At 42.9% G+C, this 18755-nt stretch overlaps 2 protein-coding genes across 9 annotated transcripts in view; one reads left to right on the top strand and one right to left on the bottom strand.

Moving 5' to 3' along the window:
- CD247 (CD247 molecule) overlaps positions 1-4689 on the top strand; it is a 58914-nt gene extending 54225 nt beyond the window's left edge. The window contains exons 6-8 of one of the 2 annotated variants that reach the window (XM_052794368.1): positions 84-140; positions 2083-2121; positions 3560-4689. In XM_052794368.1, the coding sequence (XP_052650328.1) occupies positions 84-140; positions 2083-2121; positions 3560-3625 (162 nt within the window). In that variant the 3' untranslated portion in view covers positions 3626-4689. Of the gene's footprint in view, positions 1-83; positions 141-2079; positions 2122-3559 lie in introns of both variants that reach the window. The other variant, XM_052794367.1, reaches the window with a different exon arrangement.
- Positions 1-18755, bottom strand: part of POU2F1 (POU class 2 homeobox 1) — a 144442-nt gene that overhangs the window by 18057 nt on the left and 107630 nt on the right. For 6 of the 7 annotated variants that reach the window (XM_052794358.1, XM_052794359.1, XM_052794362.1 and 3 more), the window contains one exon: positions 5937-18325. In XM_052794358.1, coding sequence (XP_052650318.1) covers positions 18015-18325 — 311 coding nt within the window. In that variant the 3' untranslated portion in view covers positions 5937-18014. Of the gene's footprint in view, positions 1-1645; positions 1783-3032; positions 3160-5681; positions 5916-5936; positions 18326-18755 lie in introns of those variants that run through there. The other variant, XR_008236264.1, reaches the window with a different exon arrangement.

Below are 18755 nucleotides of genomic sequence, written 5' to 3'. Positions count from 1 at the left end.
GCACAGGCTTGGAGTGCAGTCACCCAGGGGTTGGCTTGGCTTTTCCAGTAACATGCTGACTCTTTCCCCCTCTCTGCTTGCAGTCACTGCAGAAGGACAAGATGGGTGAGGCATACAGTGAAATTGGAATGAAGGGAGAGGTGAGTCCTACTTTGCTTCCTGGTGAAAGCCTGGGATGAAAAATTCTTCACTGCCAGTCCCTTACAGAGCAGTAGCCCCGGCTGCACGTAGGTGCCTTGCACAAGGAAGTCCCTGTGTTGCACAGCATGTACAGGCACAGCTGAGAGCAGTTACCTATTTCCTGTAGTAACCAGTGTGTTTGGTGCAGCAGTAGGACAGGCATGTAGCTATAGCGTTATAGTAGCCATAAAACAAGGTGGAGATCAGACAGTAAGCTTTGTCCCATCAATATTAGAAACACAGCCTGTACACCAGCACTGTCCCTGGGCAGATTGAATAATGTCAAGGGAAAACATTTCAACTTTTGGACAGAAAAATTCTGATAGCTGCTGCAGCTGAGGAGGCAGAGGGTATGAGATGGGTGAGGAATAGTTGAAGAAAATGTCTGGTTTCAAGTGCTGGAACATCTGTGGCCCAGCAACTCACATTAGTTGAGGACATTGCTCCAGAGCAATTCAGAGCTGGAGGTTCAGTTTCCCCTCTGTGGGCTGTCGAGGCTGGTCTGCTTTATCGACACAAGTAAGTATTTGCAAGCTTCTCCTTGTGCCTCTCTTCAGAAGAGTAATGGGGGAAACATTCTCCTTCCTCTACTCTCAAATGTTTAAGGAGGAACACATCAGGTATATCTCAAGCTAGCAGCAAATGGATAGTTTTAGCTCTGTGCACAAACTGCTGGGGGAGGGAAGCTTGTGTTGAAAACAAACCATCTGGGGACACTGTTCATGGCAAAATGAAAAATTGCTGTGACCTACACAGGTTCTATTTTATGTCAAAGTGTCTTTATATATAACCTTTCATTTCCCTCTGAAACATGAAAAAAGGGGTATTTCAAAACAAAGTTTAGTGTTGAGAAATGCTGAAGCAACACCAATATTTAATCCCCTCCCCTTTTTTATTCTAATACCCCTCTGCCATAGTCAAGCTCATAGTCAAGTTACGAGCTATGGGTTTATAAAGTCGCACCATGTTTTTATGAATGTTTCTATTACTGGGGGGATGGGAACACCACACCCCTTGCCTCATGCTAGATATATGATCATTTAACAGGCTGCTGCAATTTTAATTGTGGCAGGCACTACTTGCCATGTGTTTGTGATTGATACAGTCAGTACTCTGCTGCGGTGGGGCCATAGGCTTGACATGCCAGCCTCCATCCAGGGGGCTGTAAGCTCTGCTGTCCCTGATTCTCACTTGGAAATTGCACTCTCATGCACAAATTGGCTGCTTGGCCTGGCAGCTCCCCCTACCCCTGGGACTGCAGCAGCAAGTGGGTTCAAGGAGGAGTTTTTAATTTTTATCTGGTTGGTCTGAGCGACCTTGTTTGTGTGCTCTATTTGTACCATGATGGGCCCGGTACCTATTTTACTGAATCCTGCGTGACTTTGTCCTCAGACAGCCTTATCTGCAGCTCCTTTGAACACCTAGAGAGCTTACAAAAGGTGTGTGGGAGAATTTACTTACTTACCCATGTCTGTCCAATAGAGGGCAGAGTCCCTCGGACACCAGCTGACATGCAGTAACTCAAAAAACACAGCCCCATTTCTTCCTGGTGTGGCTTCAGCTCATGAAACAATCGGTGTCTATAGGAACACTGCCAAATCTCTATACATACAGTAAATCAAAGAAATAGCAGCATTATAACAGTATGACAGGAAAATATGTCAGCAAACCAAAATAATTTCATTTTATTTTCAATCCTTGCTATTTTCTCCTTCACAGCCCTTGCACCATGTCTGAGCTGGTCCAGACTTAGCAGGTGCTTTCCCTCCTGTGCAGTGGGTGTCCAGGCCAACCACAGCTGCTGACCCTCAGTACAGGATGGGGGAAGTCGGGGGTTTCTTTCATTTTGCATAATCGTGAAAGCACCCATTAATCTATCCTTGCTTTTCTTTCCCAAAGCAGCAGAGGCGGCGAGGCAAAGGGAATGAAGGTGTCTACCAGGTAGGCAACACATCCAGCAGCTGCTCCCCTCATCTAGCTTCATGGCTTAATTGTAGCCTGTAGTTACATATCTAACTGCACTGTTAACGATGCATGATGAACTTTTCTGAGGATAGTTACTCAGATTTAGGGCAAAGACCACACTGCTGGTACTTTGATAAAGTGGCTGCACAATTCTAAATACAACTGGCAGGAACACTTGTTTAGCTGCTCTGGCAGGAACTATTTCCACAGTCCTGCATCTTGGAGAATCACCTTTTCACTGCAGCAGATGATGCATACAGTTTGGTCTCAGAATTGTTTACTGCTTAAATGGAAACCTTCAGGTTGCCAAACAGCTGTCATAACTCAAAGAATCAGTGGTTCAGCCCATCTCACTATATAGCATACAGAGCACAAACTGGTGAGCACCTCCAGCCCCTTGGTGCACTGGGGGGGGTTCAGTGTTGCACATACATAACAGAGGGCAAGGAGTCCATGAGTAAGGCCTTATTTGGGCCACTGTACATAATTGTTCCAAAATGCATTTTACTTTCTGTAGAAGCCTGTACATTGCCACTGACATCTCAAAATGACAAAAATAAAATATATATAAAAAAGTTCTTCTGATGCATACATGCCAGGAAGTTTTCCTGTAACACGGCATATTTGTAGCTAATGGCATCTTTCTTCAAAACCTGCTCTACTGAGATAGTCACAGGTAGCTGATAAGAAGCACTGTCTTACCATTGTACTCAGTATGCCACTAAATATTCATAGCAGAGGAGTGAAGGGTAGCGAGAAGTTTTACAAGTGGGTACCACCTGTCTTACTAAATCCTCACTCTCAGAAGCCCTGGTTACCTCTGCTCTGGTAGCCTCCTTGGCTGACCTGTGACTCTGTAACTAACTCACATGTTACAGCTGACTTACCACCACCAGAGCAGGCTGGCAGGAGAAGGACTGCTGCATCGCAGGAAGGGGTGCAAGGGGATGCTTCCCAGGGTTCACAGCCGTTTGAAGCCCTGCTGCCAACTTAGAGTTGCATCTGACTTCCCTTCTAAATTAAAGAGAAGTCCAGAGAAGAAAGTTCATGATTTGAAGTCTATTCATTTAGTTAGCAGACAAGGTTCACTCTAGCATCAGTTAGCTCTTAATAGTCAATAATATGCAAATAAAATGTACTCTAAAGATCTATATAACCAGTGAGGATGAGTTGCTGTGGTCATATGTTCATAATAGTTATTCAGGATGCATCTTGCCTTCAGGTAAGTGATAGCTATTGATACCATACAAAGACTAAGGAATCACTCATGAATAAAAACCTCTGTAGGAAAAAAAAAAAACAAAAACCAAGATTAGAATTATGCTGCTGAGCCCCTGCCACCCTGTTCCTGGCCAGTCAGATGGGGAGAACTAAGCACTCACACTCATACCTCACCTATTTTTCTGTTTTTCAGGGACTCAGTACAGCAACCAAGGACACTTATGATGCTCTCCAAATGCAGCCTTTGCCCCCCCGCTAAGTGGGAGTCACAGATGGGATGGGCAAGAGTGAGAGATGCCCACCTGCTTTGGGGAGGAAAGGAGAGAAAGCCTTGTTCATCCAAAATAAACGCTGTGTATTTTCTCAGTGCAAAAACCTACTTTGGTTGGTGCGCAGAGGGAGTATGTCTGGACTTGGTCAGTCCCTTCTCCCTTCCCTCCTGAATCATGTTAACTGCAAGCTTTAGCTATTAAAGTGTACATATCTGTAAAGTTGTTTCCAATAGCAGTGGTTACTAGGCTGATTTTTGTAAGATTTGTGTTGTGGGACCAGACCACACCTACTAAACACAGCTGTTTCTGTAGCTCTTACTTGCCTTCCAGGGGTATCATGACATGCAATTATGGTTTCATTGGATTTAAAGAACATGTAAAGATAGGGCTGTAGTTATTTCCTGTAGTAGTTATCTTAAGACTATTTGACACAGGCCAGCTAAACTTTTTGCTTTAAATTTACCTTTTAAAAACTGTTTCAGTGGAGGACGACTTTTTTCTTTAATTGTAAAAAGTGATGCGATGTTAGTATAGTGAAGGACAGAGGCTGAATGCCAGCTTTTCAATATGAAGAAAAAGAGCACTAAGCTCCAAGAAAAGATCAAGCAATGGCATTGCCACTTGTCCAGCACCTGGAGCTAAACAAGAGCCAGGTAACCTGCAAAAGAGACTTCTCAGAATGCAGAAGATACCCCTGTTGCAATGAAAACGAGAATGGACTAAAGAGAGTAATACTGGAAAAGCCAGGAAAACTCACCCTGGAGAATCCCGTTTGGCTGTAACGTCTGCCCCCTCACGTCAGCAACATCTGCAACTATCACTGCAGAACACACTCCCCTTGTAAGAGCTGGTATGGCAATTCTGATGTTAGAAACAGACCAAAACTATCACTTCTGGGCAACAGAAACCATACAAAAGCCAATGTAAATGCAGTTTCCAAACCAGTCTATTGTCAGTTTACCTTTAAAGATGATGCAGGGATCATTCCAAAGAGATACTAGTTCAACAATGTAATGAATTTTTGCTGAATTAATAAAGTTAGTGTCAAAGACCTGTGTGTGCATGTGCACAGTGAACAGCTGTGGGAATGGTACAAGCCCATTAAGCTGATGCATTCAGGCTGGCTGGACCAATTTACACCCAGCAGCATAATCTTCTAGGCAAGCTGAGGAGGACAGTATTCCCACAGGAGCTTCTAAACACATCCTGGGAGGTGGGATGGGATGTTGGAAAAATGCTGTAAGCCCAAGGTAACAGGGACACACGCCTCCTGCTGCATCCTCAGTTTTGCCAGTGACTTACAAGACTGTGCAGTGAAGCCTCTAAACAACTCAGCAAGGACAAAAAACAGCCCAGCAAAATAAAGCGTATTTTAACTCAGGTCAGGAGCTGACCAGTTCATTCCACCAGTCTGGACAGAGGGATCAGAGACTAAAGCAAGACTGTGGGAACAAGAGCTGCCACTGCGGGCACTGCCCAGATGAGGTTACCTGTTCCTTTCTTAAGGGACTGGGTTAGCAGCAGCAGAACCTGCTGAAATTGCTTCTATGTAAATTACAAGGCTGTGCCTAACTTCTTAAGCAGTAAAGCTGTACCTGTAGTAGGTGCTCGTAGCTTTTGAAGAATATTTCAAAGATACTAAATTAGCACAAAAAAAGCAAGCTGAGACATCCTATGCATGGCAATGAATTTTTCTTGCAAAGAAGTTCCTAGATCCCTTACTGTTCTGCAATGAGAAGAAAAAGCTGAGAGAATTGGGCAATACCTCAAAGATCTGAGCTGTAAACGACAGTACAGTTGCTACTGCAAAGCACTCTTCTTGATGCAAGAATAGACAGTACTGAAAATAGCTTGCTTTTTTTTTAAATCATGATAACCACATTTGCAAGATGTAGAAGTCAAAAGTTTCGGCAGTCATAAAATACCAAGCACTAAACAACACAGAAGAAATGCTTGGAGGGGGGGAAATCACCTTTATGCTCTTTATATATAAACAGATATTGATTTCAAAAAGCACCCAATGCTTGACTTGGGGACACTCACCGTAGGTGTGAGCCGAGTCTTCTCTTTGCCTTCAGGAAGCAACTGAAGCCATTTTTTCTTTTAGAAAAGGAGTCGATAATACAGGAGTAGAACAAAAGCTTCAGGCAGAGTGCAAAAAAACCTGGGCTCTCCTCCATTTTGACAAGACAAAGAGCATGAAAGAAGAATCTTCTGGCCCAGTTTGATGCATCCCGGGGGAAGGGGAATTAGCCTTCCCCTGACACATTTAAAAAACTACAAACAAGTGCATACATGTTAAAACACTTGGAAAATGGTTTAATGATGTTTACAACAGAAATGAACTGTACAATTACAGTAAGTTTAATATATATAAAAAATTACAGCAGACAAATGCATCTACACAAAATCTACCTTTTCATTCTGATTTACTGTAATCTACACAATCTCTCAATGCCTACAGCTATCTGTAGGCAACCACTGGGAAAATAATAATAATAACAATAATAATAATAATAATAATAATAAAGGACATCTTTAAAGAGACAGCATTTCGCCTTCCTCCTCACCCCTAGTGTGATCAGCAAGGTTTTGAAATGTGTGGGACTCTCACATTTCAGTCTCAAGAAAAGCTTGAGTTGCGTTTGGGTACAGGTATTCCCATACGGCCCTCAGTTTCAAGTGTTCTGCTGACCTGAAGCATATAAATGCAGTATATGAGGAAGGGCAAGAGAAAAAAAAAAAACCTCCCAGCCAGTGTAAAGCAGGCATTTGCACAGAGTAGTGAAACCACTAAGACTGAAAATTTGTCTGTCTTAGAAATGAAGCAAAAAGGGACTGCCCAGATGCTACAGACATTCACAAATCCTCATCTCTTTGAAAACTATTGTCGGATTTAGAAGAAAGGGCTTGTTTATTAACTCCCAATTCTTCATACAAAGGGTTAGTTTTCAAACTAACATGTTAAATATTTTTTTAAAACAAAATTTAAGCTAATTCCTCTTTGGCCCATCCCTGAAAAACAGTGAAAACCCCTTTATGCTGAGAAAGAACCTCAGGTCAATGGGGAAAAAAAAAAGAACATGCTGTCTCTTTAAAAAGAAAGAAAGAATCCCAGTTGGGAGCAGCCGTCAGTGAAAATGCGATCCAAATTGGCAGTCTGGTGGAAATTCCTCATGGAATATTATGTACAGTTTAAAAACCCTTAGTTGTTGTTTTTTTTTTTTAAATTTATGAACACCTAGGCAGTGAAAACTGTTATGTTAATACATACATAGACACACCCAAAACATACAAAAATACTATTATTTCAAACTACTAAGAATAGGACAAGTTCAGTTATCTCCATGCTATGACTTTAAGAGCATTACACTGAAACAAACAAGAATTTAAACGACAATTTTTTAATATCCCAGAAATATACCAAAATATACATCTAAGCTTTGGAATTACTGAGGTTAGACTAATGCAAGTGCTGGGTAATCGTACTTAATACACAAGTCTAAGGTTCTGCAGGAAAGAAATTATCTTTGGTATCTGCATCAGGCTAATAATATTAACATTTGGATTTTGCTTTGGGATAGAGCTTGTATGACCCTAGAACCAAACACCCCCCAATCAACTGAGATTAAAAAGATCCATGTAAAAAGTTCCTCCATTTGCAATCCCCCCCCAAAAAGTTAAAAAGTCACAGGCATCTACCTAGCATAAAAGGTTGAGAAATACAATGCATAGTTGCACAGTGGTGCTGCAAAAATAAAAGAAATCTAGAAAAAAGGAACTAGAGGAGAAATGAAAAGCAGCTGCTGCTTCTTTCAGGGATTTCTCACAACAGGACAGCCTCTTCCAAGCAGTGACGGGGGGAGGGGGGAAGCTCAGAAGTGCACCTCAGCGTGTATTAATCAACATCACCCAGCCCCCAGAGGGTTAAAGCACCCAGCAGAGCAGCCAATCCTGCACCCAAGTCTTCAGCTCCTCAACCCACCTGCAAAGCCCCCAGCCATCCCTCCCAGCACCTGCGCCCCAGATTTTGCCCCAGGGCAGCGAGTTTCTTCCCGGGGCCTTTCGGAGGCTGGGCCCAGGGCCCAGGGCAGTGCCCCCTCGCCCGGGGCAGCCCCCCCAGGCTGGCAGCTGGCAGAGACCCTCACCCCAGCCAGGCCGGCCTCACAGATGGGCTTGGTGCTGAAGACACCCTTTGTCTTTGGTTTGTTTGTTTGTTTTGAGTTTATACAATCATTAGGAAATCTTTGGTTTTGGCTGGAAATTTTAAAAGAACAAAACAAAACAAAGAAACCGCCCCCTCCCGACTTATAGCAGCCACCGTGACCTGACAAAGCTTCTCTTTCCCATAGGGGTAGGGGAACTACATTCAAATAAAGATGGACCGGGTTAAGGATGCAGCTTCTGGCCAGGTTGGGGAGCAGGGAAGGGATACAGGATTGTCAAATAATAAAGAAGAAAATTAAATATTTGGAGATTTCTTTTCTTTTTTTCCTTTTTTTTTTGGTCATGTTAAAAAGTGAGTAGCGTGTACACAGCACTGGGCTGAGAGCGCCTCTGGGCCCTGGGGTTCAGCACAGCCTGGGGGCAGCTGCCCCGGGGTGGGGGAAAGGCAGCCTGGGCAGCCCTCTTCCGTGGAGAGTGGAGGGGAGGGAGTGGATATTCACAGACTAATCAAGAGGACCCCTTGTAACCAAAGGAAATAAGATAAGATTGCAATTTGCCCTCACTTTGCAGTAGCTTTTAAGCAGCGACATTCAGAGGCGTTAGGGGGTCACTCCCCAGGTTGCAGGTCACGGGGTGCTATAGGCCAGAGTTCAGTGTTAATCAAAGGAGGGAGGGCAGACTTGGCAACTCTGTAGGGTTTGGAGAAAGTTAAAGCAAGTTACTCAGTTACGAGTTAGAAATGAGGTATACGACAGCTCCTGTACCTGTGGCGGATAAACACCCCACACCTACTCACACCTAGCCTTAGATACTACCACAGAGGAAGGAAATGGAACAACAGCACTGGTGGGGACAAAGAAGTTACTGCCCGGGTCCTTCCCGCAGACTGCTGGCACGCGAGGCGCCCCACGGGCACCAGCGCTGCTCCAGACCTCTTCAGACCACCCGCGGGCGGCTCTGCAGCGATCCCTTCCCCTCCCCGTTTCACAGGGAGGCCCAGTCCAGCTCCCCAGGAACTCGCAGGGAGCGGCGCTGATCTCCACGTCTTTCGCATTGCGTTTTCCTCGGACTCGCTTGGGTGCAGGGAGCACCAGGGTCACAGAGGCCGACACATACAGAGTGGACGGGGGAAGAACTAAAGGTTTTGTCTCAACTGCCTTGTTCTCAGGACACTGTCACAGGTGCTCTTGTCCTAAATTGTTTCTCAAGGGGGTTGCGCGATCTCCACGATTTGCCCCTTGGCATGCCGTTTCCAATGTCTTAGGATTCCTTCCGTTTAAGAATTTCAGATTTCTATAGCACCGCAACATGCCAGCTTCATCCGCGCACAACGTTCTCACGTTCAGGGAATAGGGCTTAAGTAGCTGCTGCTACAAAATTCGGCAAAGGCAGTATGAATCCTGAAGTGGGGCCTACAACAGATAAGAGAATTTTGGGAGGAAAGGGGAAGCTAACGTGATAAATTAAGTATCTTACGGTTTTATGTAAAGCTCTGCCAGAGAATATTCACCAGCAGACCGACACAGTTTTAAGACAGATCAGCATTTTGGTCTGAGCTACTTGACAATGTCCTGTTTGGTAGAGAGATGAAATAAGGCAGAGGGGGTATGTTCCAGTTCTGGGGCTGAGCCTCAGCAGTGCTAAGGAACGCCAAGGGGTATCATCTTCCCTCGCCTACCCACAAGCTGTTTCATTTCCTTCCTCAGATTTGTTTTCCTTAAAGCACACCTTGTTTTCCACTTCTTTTGTTCCAAGTGCTCTTTTCTTTGAGAAGTCATTTCTTCAATATCCCTATTACCTATCTATAAATCTAACTAGCTCTTTGAAAAGTCACACAATATTAATACCACTTTTACATAATGTCAGAACAACAATTCTATTAGTAAAGCTTTCAGTGAAGTTCTGCAACCCGATTGGTGTCCAGAGGAAGAGTAGCTGGACAACCCACCTCTCCCTCCCTCCCTTTCTTCACAAGAGCTCACCAAGTTCACTGATAAAACAACTCAGCCCAATAGCACTATACATGAACATGTACAAGGCTACTTTGGGGAGCAAAGAAAGGAGTCTTCAAGGTCCCTCCCTTAAGAGAAAGACCACATACGCAAAAGCTGTTGAACAGACTCTGACCTTGGACTACACTGCTTCCACATTCGAAGGAAAGAAACAGTTTTCCCTGACTGTATCCCAACATCAGCCTAAGACCTGCAGCACGGGGCAAGCCCCACACACCCTTTATCCTCACAGAGCAAAAGCAACTCTATGCAGAAAAGGTGGGAGCACCCACAAGAGATGAGGTCCTTACAGAAAGGGACACTGACCCGAAGCTCAACAAAACCCCACCCAGCTTTTCCTCTTACCCGCTCTGGGAACAGCAGAGCTGACAACGTATGAGTGCCTTTGGTTCTCTACGAGGCCACTGGGAATTCTCCCACCCCAGTGGAGCCGAGCTCCTTTAGAAACCCACCTCTCTCTCTCCATCACCACACACAGCCAGGCGCACACGCTTGCGCACACATGCACTTGCACACACACCCACGCACACCCCTCCCCTCTTCCCCCACTCCATCAGCCTCGAAGGGAAACGAGAAGGGAGCCTTGGGTCCAGATGGAGGGGGCTGCAACACCCTCCCCAAGGCAATAACCACTCGCTCTTCCGCTACTCCCACCGCAACAGCAAGACATATGCCAGGAGAACGACCCACTCCCTCGCCAACAACCCCTCAAAGCTCCTCTCCCACGACCGTCTCACAGTATTTCAACCCTTTCAAGCACACCAGCCAGGTGTTAGGAGTAGGTTAGCTTTCACTTCTCAGTTTGGTTTTTTCTTTCATAGTTTTTGGTCTAGACAGGATTAGCATTGCTATTAGAAAAGGAAGTGTTTAAAAAGTTTTCCACCTATTATCAAGCACTACAAGCCCTACATTCAGTAACAAGACAAGGGGGATAAAAGGAACCTGTTTCACTTTTGCTCTCCCAGATAGATTAAGATGCGACAACCATTCTTCTCCCTCCCCGAAGTTAAACACAACGGACCCAGTTCAGCTCTGGAGCAACTCAACTAACTGAAATGGATTTACACCACCTAGGTTGATTCTAACCCAGTACAGCCATCTTCTTTCCCCCGAGCCTCGCGGATACGCGTTGCCTCATCTTTAGATCCCAGCGAAGGGCAAGGAAAGGCCAAGAGGGAGGGAAGTGTGCGCACACTCAAAAGGACCCTGAACAGCAACCCAATCAATAACCTGCATGCCACCACGTGCTGTGCTGCAGATTAGACCACAGATAAACCAACCAAACAACAATCCCAAACCCAGGAGCGACAAAATGTTTCCTTTGGCAAGACAGATACAAGGAAAAAAATTCATGAGCAAACATTTTCCTTCTAACACAGTCAACCCCCTTCTCTGCCCCCAACATCCACCCGCCCCCACCCGACCCTATAAAGTTGTAACCTATAAACAGGATCTCAAATACATACAGCATAATCATGTTTATCAATCATAATAAACATCAGTTCAACTAAACTCTACAGCTAGAATTATCTCCACTATTTATAAAGTTTGCTTTTCTCTTCTGATTTTTTCAGTTTAAAACCAGTTCTGCGACAATGCTAAGCTATGCTGAGGTATTTTATGAAGGTGCCAGAAGCCAGCTGCTACCCACAAGTATTGTTCTCAGAGCTGTATGGTGCTACCTTTCGCTGAGGGAAGATGGGGGAAGGAACAAGGAGGGAGGGGGGAGGAAGGAGGGAGGGGGCCCAGATTATTCCAGTTACGGACGGTTCTTAGCAAGGTATTGCAGACAGAGCTAAAAGCAGCCTCAAGACAAAGCCCAGTACTTGCTTCGGTTTTAGGAATTCAGTCAGAAAAGTAGCACCTGATACGTCCTACGTGCTGATCTTATTTGTCTACTCAACTAAAACGTGTCTTTTCTCCCACAGTCAAACTATTTGTAATTCCAGTGCAATCTTCCTAACGCCCTCCTAACAGCATCCCATGGGGGTAAAAGCTCAGAGCATGTACCCACTAAAAGTGTCCTGTGAAAAGTGGCAGACAGATTCAATGAAGACAGAGAAGCTGAAAAAATATCAAGTTCTTTTTCATGCATTACTCTGTGTGTTTGCCTGTGAAGATATCCAAGTACAAGAGTCGCTTCTTTTCATTGTTCCAAAAGCACTGAAACTACTTGTGCTGACATATAGGCAACCAGGTGCCGTTCAGATCACACAGCCAAAGATATGAACATTTTAAGAAATTGCAAACCATGAGTCAATAACTTTATGACAAAGCCTCCTCTGTCAAAAATCTTTAACGTATTTTAGGGGTCTCCCTGCTGGAGAGAAGAGCAAGACTCACAAGCAGCAATAGCAGTGAGATTTAATGACTGAAAAGGGTAGAACCTCTGCAAGGTATGTATCTTGAATTCTGTATCGCTATAGTATTTTGGAAAGGGAGGGAGAGGTAAGAGGTATTGGTTGCAAAAATATAAAGAAATTTGAGCTGGCTGTGTGAGGACTGACAACTGCAAACCCAGTGGGGGCGAGCAGGCTAGCTTACTCCTTCAGTAACACTCCACCCTAGGCAACAGTCAGGTGTACATCCAACAGGTATACCCTGCAGATAAACATCATTTAACCATTTCAGGTAGAACAGGAATAGGGAACAGTGACTCTTAATAAAGTTAACGTGGCAATAAGTAGATCTACATTTTGAACTTCTGGTTTAAAACCAAGTATCACTGACAGTTTGGACCAGATGCACTATTTTGTCTGTCCCAAAACACACTAATGACCATGAGAAGCTACTTGTCTCTCTAAGATGATTTTGTAAAGTAAATTTTTATCTAAGAAAATATCAATTGATATTTAAGGTAAATTAGATGTTGCTTTGGTTTAGTATCTGTGGTATGGTTCCAGCTGTAATGAGTGTTCTGCTCCATTTGCAACAAAGAAAGAGGGAATATAACTCAACTGCAGAAATGTGTGCTGAGCCAAAGCACACCACAAGGCCTACAGAGATGACATTTAAACATTAGAACAACCCAAAACATTAGGTTATAGTTCCGACAGAAGTAAAAAAAAAGAAATTTTCTATTACTCACACAATCATTGGCATGGATGCACACAGAGAATTTTCTCTAACATGTTTTGGCAACAGTCATTCTCTTACTGCCCCCTGAGCAAAACTGGTTATTTCTATGCTTTTTTTTTTTTTTTAAAAAAAAAAGGAATTAATTATCCTAAAAGATTTTGCAAGATACCAAAAGATCAGAAGTATAAAATTTTTGTCTACATTTAATGCTCACTGTAAAGTATGCAAAATTAAAATAATGGGTAAAAGTAGAGGCAGTGGATTGCTCTTGCTCAAATGGAAAGCAATCATGCTATGAGAGGACAATTGTTCTCATGTGTTAAGATCAGCAGAAAGCTTCTTTGCTCAGTGTTGGCATTCCCCTGATTAACCTAAAAGGTGCAAAAATCACAAGCTGTAACTCCAATACATCATGTTTCCACTGGGAATCTCTTTGTCAGCCTGTTCATTTAAAGATAAAATTCAAACTTGAAGTTTCTGATGTCCTAAAAGGTCTACAGTTCGAGCCATCAGAAGATATGTATTCCTCTTAATGTTCTGGCATTTTAGTTTTCTCTTACAAGATAATCTCACTAGCACTCAAACAAAATTACTGAGCAACAGCAGCAGCACATTCCTACATGAAGATCCAACTAACTTTCAAGCATGTTCTCCTTGCTGGTTCCGCTGAGCACAGATTTCCCATTCATGGTAAAGTGACTTTTTCAATCCGATTTAATTTGTGTTTCAACAACTATTTATTGAAGCAGAGGATCCTAAGAAGTAGCAGAGCAATGATGCGTCATCACAAGTTACCCAAAGAGAAAAAAAAAAAATAAAATTAACTGAAGTGACACTAGCCTATGAGCTGGAAAAAAAATCTCTTAAAAATCAGGTACTTGTGAACATAACAAGCATGGTATCTCCCCAACAATTTTTTGAGTGCATGCACATACACACCATCTCAGAGCAACATGATAAAAATGTACTTAGACTAACATACTGCACAATAACTCGGAAACAAAATAAATCCTCTTAAGGAGATTTAAATAGACAGATGTGACTCTTGTAAGCAGCCATATCTGTGGGTACTTTCTATGAGCTGTTCATGAATCATTCTATGGTGGCTACGGAGAGCAGGTTCTGAGGAGATCAAGTGTGCTAAAGCCAAACTGGGATACATTTTCTTAACATCAGCAAAAATTTCGTCACTAGCCTACAACACCTCATCCTGAAGCTATTTCCTAAATTGTTCTTGACCTTCAGAGCATATCTGTATTTGTGTCTCTGTAAATCTCTCGCTTTTTGAGCTAACTGTCCTTGGCTATAATGAGAGAGTTTTTCACCTTCTCTTTTCCTGCATATGTACTTTGGCATGCTTGCAACTATGAAAGAAAAGCAACGCACACATCTTTAAATACGAAGACATGGAGCTCTGAAAAAGAGATGCTATTATTCTTTTCTAACATGCTATGAAATTCCTTCTGATCATATTTACTAGGTCTGTATACAATTGTTAGTATCTCTTTTCAGATGCATCAATTTCTGCTGTCAACATGCTTATGATCTAAAAAACAAACTTCTGCTAAATTCTAGTACATTATCTCATATTCCTTTCATGCTCTGAAGGAGCATATGCACTCTAACTAGGCAGATGTACACCCACTGCCAATCTGATTTCTACCTTTCACCTAAACACTGCAGGTAGCCAGTATCCATGAGACAAAACACTGCTAGGGATGAAAAGCAGGCTCCAGGAGCAAGTCAGTCATTGGGATGTTTTAGGACAATGAATCAGAGCACGTTGGTGATGGACACCATGGGATATGTGCTGTTTGGGTATTATGTCAGCTTCTGCAAGCAAAACCAAGCCCTTTCTGGATATGTGGCTACTCCAAGTTTCCAGTTTCTCTCAGAAAAAGACTTGCTAAGAAATTCCCTGGAATCTGGGCCCCAGAGAGGGTGATGGGGTAGAGAGGAGGAGGGTAAGGGGGTATAAGGTGCTCACACCAAAGCCATGTGACCAATGCAAAGGTAGTCAGGAAAAAAAGCAGATTTTTATAATAAATAAACCATCCAAGCTGCATTAGTGTTCCAGATATGTACTCAACAAGACCCTCTCCCAACCACAAACCAGCAAGAATGGGACATGAAAACTCATTCAGACAGCTAATGGCACAGTCTCTTTGAACTGTAGAGAGAGGATTTTCCGCTGATTTAAGGCCCACCTTTCTTTGTGTTTCCTAGATATACGCAAGGACTATGCCCCCCCACCCTGCCACAAAACCCTTAAGGAGTAGAGGATATATCGGTAGTAACCCTCCTTTAAGAAAAAAACCTTCCTGATAAATCGTATTTTTGCACAGGCATGAAAGTAAGCAGGGACTTTCAGAGTCAGGAAGGAACATTATAGCTCCAGTTTTCCCCATCCTCTTACTTCACTGAACACAAGTCCCAGGGACTTGCATTCCTTTGGTAGAAACTGTAGTCCATGCTATGGCCTCCAGACCAACATAGTGGGTACCAGCATCTCCTCTTCCACTTCTTCCTTACCTCCCTGAAGCTCACCCAGCTATACCTTTTACTGCTCTGAAGCTATTACTGTGGGCCATTTCCATTTCTGCAGTATTATTCATAGCCCTAAAAGTCTCCTGCACAGCCTGAAGTCATAGAGACACATCAAAAATACTTAGATTTATCCATACTGGTGGGATGAGGGTGGGACCTGTTGGATTAACAATCCCCTGACATTGCCATTCTATTTACACATCAAATAAAAGAATACAAATTAAAATCAAGTTAAGAGTCTGCCCCAAGGATAACACAAATTACCAACCAACCAAAAAAAAAAAAAAAAGATTAAAAACAAGCAGCAACTTTTATATAAAATTAATAAAAACAAAAGACAAATGAAAAAGAAATTGTCAGTAGCATCTATCGCCTCTCTGCATCTGAACTGCACTTATACAAACTAGTCCATTAGTACAGCAGCTCGCTAGAAATTGACTTTGGTTCAAGCTTAGTTTTAAAAAAATAAAACATAAAAAAATCAAAAACACATTAGAAACGGTGGACGGACATTTGTTAGTTTCCCTGCTTGCAGTTCACTAGTTTTGAAGTTTTAGGGATAATTGGTTTAAATATTCAGTAAAACAGGAAGGTGGAGAGTAAGAGATGAACAGAGCAAAAACACGGCGGTGGGGGGAGAGATAAGGGGTTCTGCCACTTGAGTGCAAACGCAAATCCCACATGCTTAGGTCACAAACCAAAGCATATGTAGAGTTTAAAGTTGCTGCCTTCTGGATCTTGGATGAGAAGCTCCAGGATCCCCCTGAATTATCAACAAAATGAACATAGCTGCATCAGCTCATTATTTTAGGACACTCTGGTGACAAAAGAAAAGGGGGTGGGGGGAAAGGGACTCTTCTAATACCCTTGCTAGCTAAAAGAAATTTAGTTTTATACACATGGCAGAAACCTTTAAATCCATCAGGAATGGAAAGTTCAAAGTGAACTGCATTGCAGTGATCCAGTCTTCTCTTTTTAAAAATCTTTTTTTTGGTTCAGATACTAGATTGTATATTTAAGAATATACAGATCTAACTTCTGTACAGTTCGTCTTCCTCATCCACGTAAATATCCTTTGCTACATGGATCAGAATCAACCTTGAAAAGATAGTTACAGTGGCAGGCAAGCCCTGACGCTCTGGGTCAGAGATGCTTATTGCCGTTTTTACATAGCTAGCAGCATCACAGCTCAGAGACTACATGAGATCACCCAAGTATGTGCAAAGCCCCAGAGTCAGCTCTATTGTGCTGGCATAAACGATGGTAACTTCTGTTCTCATATTGTTGGCTTCTGTGTTTTGCAGCCAGAAGTACTTTTTTACCAGAAAGTTTTTCTAAATACAATGTTGGAAGCATCAGAATTAATAGAAAAGGAATATTGCTGTGAATAGGGAGAATCTGACCTTTTGAAATCATGTACCAATTCACCTGGTGGGAATCTAGGACTGTAAATGCTGCTTTACATACTGCCAATTAGCTTGGGTAAGTTGACATTTTAAAAATATTTGTGTATGCTCTTAACAGCAAAATCAAATCAATAGAACAGAACAGTCATCGGTATGTCACACAATCTAGACCCAGGAGGTCAAATCCCACTCTCTGAAGTAAAAAGAAACCATGCACACAAAGCTAAGAGCAGAATTTGGCCATTTTCCTCTAAATAATTGACAGAAGGAGAACTGCAGTTTGGAACTAATTCCTACCTCTGCCTAAAAAGCATAGACCAGCCTGGAAGTTTGCACACAATGATCTCTACTGCTACACTGAGCTTCCTGCCTAAATGATGAACATAAATTCTTCTGACCCCTACAAGTAACCATTAGGCAAATTCAAGGATGAGGAAACTGTTCAGAACATTCCCAGAAGATTAGGACAGAAAGTCTATTTGTGCTCCATTCGTCCTCTCCACCCTCCCGCCCTCCCCCCGTGGTGTGGGAGCTCGCTGAAAATAATCCAGGAGCAAAAGACAAATGCGTCCAAACTATACATATAAAAATAATAATAATAATAATCATAATAATAATAATAGAGATACACCAGTAATACAGGCCTGCCTAAGTTGTACCAGTTAAGAAAGGAACCCCCAACACGATTGATACGATTATAAACACCTTGTATGACATAATGGCCTGTACAACAGACCTATAAAATGATAATTAAAAAAGAAAGATATTTAGACCAAAAAGAAACAAGAAATCCCCTTCCTATGTTTGAGCTGATAACCCACCTTAACTTGTCATTGTGACTGCTGGAAATGATAAGTAGTCCTTTCGCTTTTTTTGTGGTTTTTTTTGTTTTTTGTTTTTTGTTTTTTTTTACATTTTTGGTTAGAAAGTTCTCCGATCCATGAAGCGATCCTGAAAAGACAGTGTTTATTATAAAATTAGGCAAATGTCTGTCCCAGCTTTAAATCCTTCCTGTTTTGCTTTTGTTTTTTATATTTTTCCTTCTCTCCCTTGTCCCCAGCAACACGGTGAGAGGATGCCCATCACATTTTCAGTTTATAAACCCCGCTGGCAGCCAATCCCACCGCACAGTGAAACAGGCTGCTGGCAGCACAGCTCAGCCCAGCTCACTGTGCCTTGGAGGCAGTAGTGGTGGTGGACGTGGCCCCGCTCGCAGAGGCCACCGTGAGGAGAGAGTTCTGGATGGACTCGGCTGAGGTGGAGGTGGCGTGAAGGCTGGCGACTGGTCCAGAGGCCCCTGCGGAGGCTGCAGCTGCAGAGACCAAACTAACCGGGTTGCTGGTGAGCAGAGAAAGGTTCTGAGGGTTCAGGAACAGAGGGGCAGTTACGATGTTAGGAGTACCTCCAGCATTGGCAAACACCAAGTTTCCAGTTGCATCCAGTGATGTTATTGGAAGAGAGCCACCAGATGCAAGAGCTAAAAAAGGGAAAATTGAGCAGGGAGGAGATAACATTAGCAGTAAGCAATAATGCAAAATGCGCCTAAAAGCAACTGGTCTCTGCATTTTCCTTTTTCTGATATGCGTGCTCTCTACACCACTAACAACAGTCATCTCATCCTAGTTTGTTTTTTTAAAAAACAACTCTTTATGAAGAGTGGACAAGACCTTGCAGATACTAAAATGCCTCTGTCGTCTGCTCCTAAACTAATTCCATCATGCCTTTCTTCAGATCTTTAAGTGCAATACTGGTCTACATTTCCTGCCACAGAAAACCTGTACATTCAGGCAACCTCTACTGGAAAGGATTGAGTGCTCACATGAAATGACAGCTGTCACAAGATGAAGAAGGTCATGTAGCCTTGAACGTTAACATTTTAAATGTTGACATAAAACCACTGTTACAAC

The sequence above is a fragment of the Harpia harpyja genome, chromosome 8, assembly GCF_026419915.1.
Source record: "Harpia harpyja isolate bHarHar1 chromosome 8, bHarHar1 primary haplotype, whole genome shotgun sequence".
NCBI classification, from domain to species: Eukaryota; Metazoa; Chordata; class Aves; order Accipitriformes; family Accipitridae; genus Harpia; species Harpia harpyja.
This window is presented reverse-complemented; position numbering and strand designations above follow the sequence as displayed.